Source organism: Berghia stephanieae, chromosome 4 (genome assembly GCF_034508935.2).
Source record: "Berghia stephanieae isolate SIO BIC M18660-M18661 chromosome 4, UCSD_Bste_1.3, whole genome shotgun sequence".
Classification (NCBI taxonomy): Eukaryota; Metazoa; Mollusca; class Gastropoda; order Nudibranchia; family Aeolidiidae; genus Berghia; species Berghia stephanieae.
In genome coordinates this window covers 1,839,274-1,851,696 of record NC_088363.1, presented here as the reverse complement: position 1 = coordinate 1,851,696, position 12,423 = coordinate 1,839,274, and the positions used below count along the sequence as shown (strand labels likewise).

Genomic DNA, 12,423 nt, shown 5'->3' with positions numbered 1-12,423 from the left:
TCATTCGTATGTAGTGTTTCATTCATCCTGTTTTGTTGATAAAGGGGAAACCCGAAATGTCCACAGTATCTGTCTTTGTCTAATAAATTGAAGCTTACAATTCAATACCTATCATTATTTTTTCCTTCGAGCTTCAAGCAGGAACATTTTCATTACACATGTGGAAAAGCACAACAGAAAGGCAAAACATCTCTTTCTTTTTCGACACCAATGCATTTCATAACAATCGTCTCTCTTATGTCCTGTAAACTGATTTTGCTTCTAATTTTTAAACTTTCTTCCCCCTACACAAACTAGGCTGACCCCTGGGAAGAAGTGGTCAAGGTGGTGACCAACTCACAAAAGATGCGATGGCTAAAGCAACGACTGACGGGCAGCAGGGCAGAGTTGAGTCTCATCTCCAAGATAAAAGAGTTTGTCATGTACGAACACCCTGTGGACATTGAAAAACTGCGACGGTCTTTACATCATCAGGTATAAGTTAGCCCTCAAATTTTTCCCCCCTCAGGTGCCTGACACAAGGGGCATAACATTGTTTATAAACAAACCAGTTTAAGAAAAGTAGGCTCTATCGATAAACTGTAAACAAAAAATGTAAGTAGTGAATTAAAGTAGAGACAGCCTTTAACACTTTCAGCGCCATTGGCCACACTGTGCGGCCAGAGCAGAATCTGTTCTATTGGCCAATGGCCGCACAGTGCGGCCGGTCTTGAAAGGCAAAAACAATAATATAATCCAATCCTACTTTCTACAAAAGTACTATAAATTGAAGCAATGGTATCATTTCTTTCAGCAGAGCATTCATTTGGCCCTTGGGGGGTTATTTTAATTGAGATTTTGCGCTGAATTTGAATGTCACTTTTGTCTTAGCTTGTCATTCTCATGCTGCCTCAATCAAGTGAAGGCCATTTTGTGACAGAAATGTGAATATAGCCTCAGCGCTGAAAGAGTTAAAAATGTCAACGAAAAAACTATGTGTACAGAGTATCAACTTTGTCCCGTTTATTTTGCTGTATGAGTAGCTGATTTGTTTCTTGTATTTTTCTCCCTGCTTTGTCTGACACTGTTTCATGCACATTTTCTCAGATTTTTTTTGGGTGGCTATGTGGTCGAGTGGTATGACAACTCGCTTTCGGATCAGAAGGTCCAGGGTTTGAGTCCTGCATAGTTTTGTCCTTGGAAAAGTCTCTTTACTTGCATTCTATCATAGTACTCTGGTGTAAAATAGTACCAGGCCGTTAACAGCATTAGTCTCTGTCCGAAAAAAATAAATAATGGAATATCGCCTAACAGGTGTCATGTCTCGTCCTACATGTTAAGTGTTGCTGGTGGCTAGACAACCGTTGTAAAGCGATTTGAGCATGTTTTGTGGATATTACACTTTGTCAGCCCTGCCTACTGCTACCAAAAATTCTTAGAATCACGAAATTTTGGCATCAATTTCAGAATAACTTGAGCATCTCTTAAGTCATTAAAACTTATTGAAAATGAATGTGGATGTCAGACTATATAATTTTAAGGATTATGAAGTGTCATTTATTCCTTGTGAGAATAAAATATTGATCTATAAAGTTAACCAAAGTGACAACAACATTTATCGCCTAAAAACTATGAATTTTTATATTTTCAAGTAGGCAGGTCTGGCTTTATAGATACTCCAATTAACGATCTCTTTACCACCCAAACGAGTTTCGATGCATCCAACAATTTTCTGATTTCTTTTGTTATAGTTAAGCTATAAAAACTGGGTGGGGATCCTGACCTCCCATAGCGGGCAGGGAGGTACATACTGTGTCTTCTATCCCCTCATATCTGTTTTCCAACATGCTTTCTGTCTTTGTCTTGGAATGAGATTACTTGGTTTTGTCCTGGCCCTGGCCAGACTCCTGACTGGGAGGGAAACAGTCAAATGCATAGTTATTGTTAGATGATATTTTTTTCCTTGTAAATCATCTCTCTGTTATGTATTATTATATTTATCTTCAATGTATAATGTAAGCATTTGAGTGTATTCCTCTTTGTTGGATGTTGTGTTTGTGTCCGGATGAGACTTATAGGTGATCTCAAACTAAGTACATTGGTGGTATGCTCTTGGAATCTACATCTGATCCCTATTTGTTCCTAGTTCCCCTATGTCTTACTTTTTCTTGGGTGCTTTAATTGTAATTCTAGAACTTTTACTATCCCATTTTCTTCCTTTTTACTGGCGCTGATATAACCTAAATGTGTTGCAAGCGCCGTAAAACCCTTAAAAACAAAACAAGCTATAAAAACTCAACACTTTCTTGCAGAGCTCATTTTTGTGAACAGAATATAGAATATGGGTCCTACTCGTTACTATCTGTTTGAAAAATCTATCTTTGTGTTGGTGAGTATGAAGTTTCAGGTATAGTTCTGAAAATTGCTGTTCAGGAGAGAGTTAAAGGCTCAAGTTGTTTTCACCCATCAAGTGACATAAATGTTTCCATCCATCCACCAGGTGTCCAGAGCAGAACTGCGACTTCAGGGCATCCAAAACATGCTGACCCTTGTCCATCAGAGTCACCTGATTCCATCGGTCAAGTACAGCTTGTTGTGTGGCTGGCAGGGGTTGCTGGCTGTGGGAACTAATGCTCCGTATGTACACACACACACACACACACACACACACACACACACACACACACACACACACACACACACTTTGTGCTTTATAGTCTCTTGTGTAAATTGTTATTTACTTGTCAATTGCTTTCATGTAGTAAAGCAGATTTTCTATTTATTTTATCAGTATAAACATAGGAGATCTTGTAAATTATCTCTAAATGCGCGGCTATGTGGTTTTGTGATATGACACTTGCCTTCGGATAGGAAGCTCCCGAGTGGCCCATATTTGAGTCCTCTCACCATACTCAGGTGTAAAATGAGTACCTGGCCATTAACAGCTTTGTTTCTGTTGGAAAAATTATAATATCGCCTAACAGGCATCATGTCTTGTCCGACATGTTGTGTTGTTGCTGGCTATGGATTGCTTCTAAAGTGCTTTGAGCACATTTCGTGGATATTGCGCTATGTAAGTTTGTTTTTTTTGGTTTTGTTCTGTTTTAGTTTTAGTCTTGAATATATTTTGTAAATATTCAAGTGTATTCGTCTTAGTGAGATCCCGTGCTTGTGTCTTGATGAGACTTTTTGGTGATCTCAAACTTATGACACTGATAAAGAGCTCTTGGAATCTACTTTTGTTCCCTAATTAAACCATTCTCCTTTTTCTTCTTCTTGGGTGTTTTTCATTTTTTGGGCTACCCATTCCCCCCCCCCCCTTTTTAAAAAAATTTTTTTTACTGACACTGAAATGACCTCAACGTGTTGTACGCATCGTAAATTCATTAAAAACAAATATCTTGTCTTGCAGATGTCCCCTCCCCCACTGCTTATCCAACGTGAAACTTATTCCACCGTGCGATCGTATCCTGCTGGAGATGACATTTGCCGAGCTGTACCGCTGGGCCATCCGTGAAATGAGGAAATGCGTCATTCAAGCAGACACCATGTTCAAACTGCGTGCCATCCATCCCACCTTACACAATACCAATAGTACAAAGGTAAGCAGATCTAAGTTGTTGTCTACTAGACCTGGGTGGGGTTCCTACCTCCCATAGTGGGAGGGAGGTTCTTATTGGGTCTTCTATCCCCCTATATCTGTTTTCCTACTTGCATTCTGTCTTTGTCATGGAATGAGATTGCTTGGTTTTGTCCTGGCCCTGGTCGGGGTCCTGGCTTGGAGGAAGACAGTCAAATGCATAGTTATTGTTTTGGGAGATGATATTTTTTTCCTTGTAAATCATCTCTCTGTTATGTATTATTATATTTGTTATAATTTATATTGTAAGCATTTGAGTGTATTCCTCTTAGTGGGGGCCGTGCTTGTGTCGGATGAGACTTATTGGTGATCTCAAACTAAGAACATTGATGGTATGCTCTTGGAATCTACATCTGATCCCTATTTGTTCCCAGTTCCCCTTTCTCTTACTTTTTCTTGGATGCTTTAATTGTAATTCTAGAACTTTTTACTACCCCATTTTCTTCCTTTTTACTGGCGCTGATATAACCTAAATGTGTTGCAAGTGCCGTAAAACCTTTAAAAACATTTTAAAAACATTGTCTACTAGACCACTCCGATTGCCAAAATGAACGACAGATTCTCTCATATATATGTTCAGATGCTCTCATTTGTAAACTATCCATAGCTATGTGGCTTTGTAGTCTTGTGGTATGACACTCGCTTTCAGATTGGAGGGTCCTGTGGTTCGAGCCTCCCCGATGCCTGGTTGAGTCCTTGGAAAAGGCTCTTTACTCACTTTCTCTCATCGTACTCAGGTGTAAAATGAGAACCTGGCCGTTAACAGCGTTGTCTCTGTTGGAAAAAAATTGTAATATCGTCATGCAAAGTCATACATGTTAACTGTTGCTGTTGGCCAGTAACCCCCTGTAAAGCGATTTGAGCACTTTTAGTGGACATTGCGCTATATGAAAGCTCAAGATAGCTGAAAAGTCTCCCCAAAAGTATTGGAAAAATTAGACAAAAGAAATCAAAGATGCTCCCGAGCTCCGTAATTTTTGGAAGCTTTTGAAAACATTCCTATTAAAGCAGGCTTCTGTGGTAATAATATTTGTGTTTTATGTTACCCTATTGTAGCTGGGTTGTAAAAAGATTTATAGGTCATATATATTTCATGCATTTTACGATTGTCTCCCTTCATGTCTCTATTTACAGGAGAAGCTCAGTGTAGGAGCTCTGCCCTGTTCCCGCTTCCTTCTTGCCACCCTGGGGCTTTTGGTCACAGAACATTTCTCCAACAGTCTCAGTCTTCTGCTCAACTCTGGCACCCTGGCTCTCACTCAGAGTATTCTTAGACTGGCTGGTAAGTAATTTGTGTACTAATCATCATAGTCATCATCATTGTCATCATCATCATGACATTATCATCATCGTTGTCAATGTCATCATCATCATTATCGTCCTCATCACGATCATCATCATTGTCACCGTCACCATCATCACAACCAACACCATTTCTAACACCACTGCAATGAAATAACTTATCTCAATGTTTTTTGTGTTTTAAATTAAAATTAAATTGCATTCATTATTTATTTGTTTGTTTGTCTATTCATTTGCTTGTTTGCTTAGCCCTTCCCAAGAGAGATTAATGTGGACAGACTGATGAAGAAATGAATGGTCACCACCTATAGGACAATCCCAACATTATAAAAAAACAAACTATAGCATTTATTAAGTTCAATACCCACTGAACGTGCTCAAAGTGCTTTACATGGAATCCCTAACCAACAGCAACACTTAACATTTAGGACGAGACATGACACCTGTTTGGTGATATTACAATTTTTTTTCCGACAGACATCATTGTTAGCCGTCAGGTACTCATTTTACACCTGAGAACGGTGAGAGAATGTGAGTAAAGAGCCTTTTCCAAGAGCTCAACTATACGCTGCTGAGAGCAGGGCTTAAACCCTGGACCTTTGATCACATAACCACTCGCCTTTTTTCACCTTTTTATGTGGCTATGTGGTCTTGTGGTATGACACTCGCTTTTGGATCATGAGCTCCTAGGTTTGAACCTCGCTCAGCGCATAATTGAGTCCTGGGTAAAGGTTCTTTACTCACATTCTCTCACCGCACTCAGGTGTAAAATGAGTACCTAGTTGTTAATACCATTGTCTCTGTCTGAAAAAATTGTAATATCGCCTTACAGACAATATGTTTCGTTCTACGTGTTACATTTTGCTGTTGGTCAGGGACCCTTTTTAAAACGCTTTGACCACATTTAGTGGATATAGATTAATAACATAATTTTTTCTCATAACAATCCTCCGTCCTGCCAGGTCCAGACCCATCCATTCCCATAGCAGACAACTGTACCACGGTGTTCACCATCCCAGAGGACCAGAATACCAAAAAGACCAATCAAGTGATGCCCATGGCCGGCCCCGAACTGGCCGCCCTCATGCGGGTCGGCACTCGAGTCATGAGAGGAGTCGACTGGAAATGGGGAGATCAAGTGAGTGACTTTTTATTTTTTATTTTATTTTTCTTTTATAATGATAAGATAATTGAGCTTTCGTATGGGAAGGTCCTAGGTTCGAGCCCCACGCTCGGCGCATAGTTGAGTCCTTGGAAAAGGCTCTTTACTCACATTCTCTCACCGTACTCAGGTGTAAAATGAGTACCTGGCCGTTAACAGCTTTGTCTTTGTCCGAAAAATTGTAATATCGCCTAACAAGCGTCATGTCCCGTCCTACATGTTAAATGTTGCTGTTGACCAGGGACTCCTTGTAAAGCGCTTTGAGCTATATAAAGCTCAATTATTATTATTATTATTATTATTATTATTATTATTATTATTATTATTATTATTATTATTATTATTATTATTATTATTATTATTATCATTATCATTATTATATTATTATTATTATTATTATTATTATTATTATTATTATTATTATATTATTATTATTATTATTATTATAATGCTTATTTTATTATTCTACAACAGGATGGGCCAGCTCCCAGTCTAGGTCATGTGATCGGGGAGTTGGGAGACGACGGCTGGATCCGTGTCCAATGGGATACGGGTAGCACTAACAGCTACAGGATGGGGAAGGAAGGGAAGTACGACTTGAAACTAGCACAGATGCCTGAACTCACCGACAACGAGGACGAAGACGAGGAGGAAGACAGTGAAAGTGGTAAGATGCTGGTAAAGGAGAGGAGGGAGAATGAATGAATTTTCAGCCATAGAAATATGTTTTGAATCGATACATTAAACCGAGTTGCTGTCAATTATTTAAAAAATTTTTATTGTTACACCCAAGAAAATATATTTTTATTATTATTATTATTATTATTTATTATTATTATTATTATTATTATTATTATTATTATTATTATTATTATTATTATTATTATTATTATTATTATTATTATTATTATTATTATTTTGATGTTTTAGTTGTTGTTGTTGTTAAATGGTGGTTGTGTTGTTGTTATTTGATTAATAATGTATGTATTTATAATTTTTTTCTTGTTAAACAACATTTTCAAGAAGATTTATTTATTTCATCTTTTTGTGACTGTTCATTTTTCCAAGACAAAAAACAACCAGAGAGCAAACACCCGACCCACTTGATTCGCCGGTCTGCCGTTGGGTTCCTCAAAGCTCTGTCTTTGTGTGCAGGAATACACTCAGACAATGCCCAACCGGAGGCTGTTGCTTCTCTGTGTGGCCTGATGCTGTCGATAGTGGATGCTGGCTGTAACTATGGACCTAGTAAGTTTGTTATTTAAAGTCTTCTTATCTCCCAAGGTGGGCAGAGAGATCCTTTTCATTTACCATGTTGCTCTCTGTCTTTGTTCTGGATTGTTGTGATTGTTAAGTTTTTTTTCTCCCTGGTTCTGGCTGGGATCCTTAGCTGAGAGTAAGCATCAAATATATAGCTCTTTTTTTTTTTTTTTTGAGAGATTATATTTCTTTCCTTGTAAATGATCTCTCTGTAAAATACTACAATCCATCCATCCATCCATTCCTGCGTCCATCCATCCATCCATCCGTCAATCTATTCATCATTCATCCATCAATCCACCCATCCATTCATCAATCATCCATCCATCTTTCCATCCGTCCCTCCATCCTTCCACCCATCCCTCCATTCATCCATCCATCCTTCCACCCATCCCTCCCTCCATCCCTCCATCCTTCCACCCATCCCTCCATTCATCCATCCATCCTTCCACCCATCCCTCCCTCCATCCCTCCATCCTTCCACCCATCCCTCCATTCATCCATCCATCCTTCCACCCATCCCTCCATTCATCCCTCCATCCATCCACCCATCCCTCCATCCATCTATCCATCCGTCCCTCCAACCTTCCACCCATCCCTCCATTCATCCATCCATCCATCTATCCATCAATTCAACCATCCATTCATCCATCCATCCATCTATCCATCAATTCAACCATCTATCCATCCATCCATCCATCCCTCTGTCCATACAACCACACATCCATCCGTCCATCCACCAATCTATCCATCCATCCATCCATCCAGATACCAACTCCGTGGTAGCCCACATAGCCAGTCAACAACACCTCAAGTGGTGCACTCTGGGATTTATTCGTAGCATCGCCACCAGCCGTGTAATGTGTCAAGCCCTCAGCTCCCATCGATGGGTCTCCCTTTTCCTGAAGATTGTGGAAGAGGACCATGGAGCCAAATACTCCAAGAACATTTACAGACAGGTGGGGATAAGTTGATAGAATATAGAACAGTGCTTTTACTCTAGAATTCCCCCCCCCCCTATCATTGTCTTATCTTCTTCCTTTTTACTGGTCTTGAAGATAAAAATAAAATATAATTATCTTTATTCATCCCATAGGGGAAATTTCTATCTAGGGTCTATTCCAAGGGAAGACATGAATAACACAGGCATCACCGCCGAACAGCGCCGCAAATTGAGCTTGGGCGAGATGACTTGCTCAAGGCCAATCAACGCAGTGGCGAGTGATTTCAATCGGTACCTTCCGGGTACGAAGCAAAGACTGTACCACTGAGCACCGCTGGAATCTACATCTGTTCCCTATTTGAATCATTTCCCCTTGTCTTATTTTCTCCTCAAGTCCTTTTGATTGTACATCTAGAATGTTTTTACTATCCAATTTTCTTCCTTTTTACTGGCGCTGATATGACCTAAAAGTGTTACAAGTGCCCCTTGAAAACAAAAACAAGAAAAAGACATTAAAAGCTGTCTGCTGACATGAAGATATCACAAAGTTGAATTTGTACTATTTTGTGAAATTTGCTCACAGATTCTCATCCTGAAGTTGTTGAGGACTGTGCTGCCCTCTTGGGACAACCACACTGACCAAGCAAGAGTTAGCTCCCTTGTCCAGCGACTTTTCGGCTTGCTGGGAAATGTCCTGATTGGATGCAATACGGACTCCACCTTGTCAAACAGTAAGTGTTGATGTTTTGTGATGTCAAATTTGGAAATATGAAAATAATAATAGTAATAATAATAATAATAATAATAATAATAATAATAATAATAATAATAATAATAATAATAATAATATAATAATAATAATAATGATAATAATAATGAATAATAATAATATAATATAATGATAATGATAATAATAATAATAATAATAATAATAATAATAATAATAATAATAATAATAATAATAATAATAACAATATAATAATAATAATAATAATAATAATAATAATAATATAATAATAATAATAATAATAATAATAATAATTAATAATAATAATAATATATAATAATAATAATAATAATAATAATAATAATAATAATAATGATAATAATAATAATAATGATGATAATAATGGGTAATTTCTATAGCGCCCCTTTCCACCAAAAGTGCTGATACATATATGCACATGCGATCATATCTATCATTCAATAAAGTCAATAAAATCACTCACAGAAAACTGAAACTGAACTGTCTTCAAAATATACAATTTCTCCAGTTTGATTCAAGGTTTCGTGGTTTAATAATGAGATTCTTTTACACGTAACTGAGGGAATGGTACAAATTGTGATATTGACAAATTCTAACAATTTTGTTATATTTTATGTTTTCTTGTTTTATGACATATTTTCGTTGAAAATTTAAAAGGCAGAATTGAGGATTAACTGAAAAAAATCATTGATGATTTTGTACAAACAACCACTTGTCTACAGGATATATTTAACAACAGAAAATTTGGCACTCAGCATGTTGGTTGATAAAGTAAATGTAATTTGGTCATAGAGTAAATCTTGAAATAGACTTTAAACTTGAGCTTTTATATAGCGCAATATCTGCTAAACATACTCAAAGCGCTTTACAAGGGGCCCCTAGCTAACAACAACACTTAACATGTAGGACGGGACATGATGCCTGTTAGGCGATATAACAATTTTTTTTCTGACAGAGACAACGCTGTTAATGGCCAGGCACTCATTTTACACTTTAGTACGGTGGGAGAATTGAGTAAAGAGTCTTTTCCAGGACTCAACTATGCGGCGAGCCTGTGTTATTGTTAATTAAGTAGCTGTACCAGAAGAAATAGTATTTGATTTGTTATTGAACTCTCAGTCTTTCCTCACCCTATCCAAAAATAGAACTGAATTAATTGAACGGTGTGGCAGGGGATTGAAAAATGGGTGCAAACTAAATTGTCTGGTCCCTTAACAGTGCTGAGGAAAACGACATTCCTTCGCCAACTAGTCTTTCAAATATGAAGTCAACATGAAGGGGAACGAAGAAGAAGAAGAAGTAATAAAAAATGAAAAGATAAAGGGAATGAACATGCTTTAATTTCCCATGAAATACACAATTGGATGTGTCAAAATGGATGTAAAACACATCTTTATATTTCTCCTGCTTTATGGAAATTTTATCCCATTGAAATAACCTATTTAGTTATATTCATTCATTCATTTATTAATTTTTTCCCACATTTTCCAGACACAGCAGACGATAAGAAATCATCTGTCCTGGTGTCGCTGACTGCATCCTATACCAGCACCATGGCCGAGGAGATCATTGCCCTCATACGCCGTTTGCATTCACTACCGGTGTGGAATGGCGCCATCAACAGTTTTATAAATGCACAGCTACCCCAGATTGTTACACTGTCGGCTGAAAGAAGAACACATTCTGTGAGTTTGTTGGTCTTTTTGGTTGTTTTTTGTTTTTGTTGTTGACCTTTCTATTACGTTCTCAGCAGAAAACCCCATCTGGTATTATTATAAAGCTTTTGGAATATAAACACGAAGCTATTTATTATCTTAGTTCTTATTTCTCTATAGATAGAATGAAGTTGATGTCACTCTGGACTTTGTTATTGTTTTTTTTTGCCATCCTCGTTTATGAGTAATTCTCACTAAACTTTATTAACCAGACTATAAACGTTTAAGGTTACACAGAGTTTTGTGTGTTGGTCCGTTATACTTCCGGATGGCAATGTTGTGAACTGCTTTGCCAAGTGCATACTATCTACACCATCCAACTCGGGTAGTTTTTGGGTATGAAGCAAAGGCTGTACCGCTGAGCCACACTGCCTACCCCCCCCCCCCCCCCAATAAAATAAAACCACTATCTTACTTCTATTTATCACAACCAGATTGAATCCATCCAACTCGGGTAGTTTTTGGGTACGAAGCAAAGATTGTACCGCTGAGCCACACTGCCTGCCCATATAATAAAACCACTATCTTACTTCTATTTATCACAACCAGATTGAATCCGACGGTGAATGCAATCAGACGGCCATGATGATGTCAGCACTCGTCGTCATCGGTGGATTGGATGAACGACTACGTCTGGGTTGTCTGGTACATCATGAGGACCACGGGGTTGGTACAGTGTGTCGAATCACTGGCAAGGGGAAACTGATTGTACAATTCAACTCTGGCCATTCGTGTCCCTGTCGTCTACAGGATCTGACTGCTGTGAGTTGTATTCACACTTGACAACTTGTACCAGATTTAAATAATAATAAATAATGAATTTATATAGTGCCTAAACATCCACGTTAATCCTGCTCTACAACGCTTTACATAATAAAAATGTTTTAAATAAAGCAAACAAACAAAACCTTCCCCCCCCCCCCCCCACCAAAAAACAAAACAAAACAAACAAAAAATCATCACACTATATAATAAGCATGAAAACAGAAACAAAATCCAAGCAACATCTATTTCATGAAAAATAAGCCTCACGGAACAACTCTGTCTTCAGACATTTCCTGAAAGATGATAAATTTTCACAGGACTTTGTCTGAGGACTGAGTGCGTTCCATAGGCATTTAAATAGTTTTAAGGGCAAGTGGACTATAGCATAATTTTTCAAAATTTATATCTTTTCTCCTCAACAAGTTTCATTCTTCTTATGATTTTAATGTTTCATGTTTTTAAAGAATGAATGATCTATTAATTTAAAAAATCTATTATATTTTATAAAATAGTCCTTCAGAGCCATTCTCAATAGGTTCTTCTATCAAACTATTAACTGTCAGGTTAAGGCTACTCATAGTATTGTATGCTGGTTTGATTCATTTGGCAGGCTGAACTGGTGAGTATTTTACTGATATACACAAACCATTAACGTGTCTACCAATATTTCAGATTTCCCTGGTTGATTTCTGTGTGGAGAAGATGCCTCTGACGGAATCGAACCTTCAACACTGGGCCATGCTGTGTAGTCTGGCTTGTGGTTTGGTGCGTACGGACAGAGACAAAGATTCCACACCCAGGGCACCTTTGGCCACTAGTACTGGCAGCATTGACTCACTGGGTAAGAGATGAAAATATAGGTCAAGGATTCCTAGAATTACACTCAATTTA

The 12,423-nt window shown here is 37.9% G+C and overlaps 1 protein-coding gene across 1 annotated transcript in view; it reads left to right on the top strand.

Moving 5' to 3' along the window:
• LOC144971662 (E3 ubiquitin-protein ligase HERC2-like) overlaps positions 1-12,423 on the top strand; it is a 177,195-nt gene that overhangs the window by 103,512 nt on the left and 61,260 nt on the right. The window contains 12 exon segments of the mRNA XM_078912736.1: positions 298-474; positions 2,480-2,616; positions 3,392-3,581; positions 4,754-4,901; positions 5,884-6,059; positions 6,558-6,750; positions 7,152-7,331; positions 8,112-8,302; positions 8,870-9,017; positions 10,544-10,737; positions 11,317-11,529; positions 12,205-12,373. Of these exon segments, the coding sequence (XP_078768862.1) occupies positions 298-474; positions 2,480-2,616; positions 3,392-3,581; positions 4,754-4,901; positions 5,884-6,059; positions 6,558-6,750; positions 7,152-7,331; positions 8,112-8,302; positions 8,870-9,017; positions 10,544-10,737; positions 11,317-11,529; positions 12,205-12,373 (2,116 nt within the window).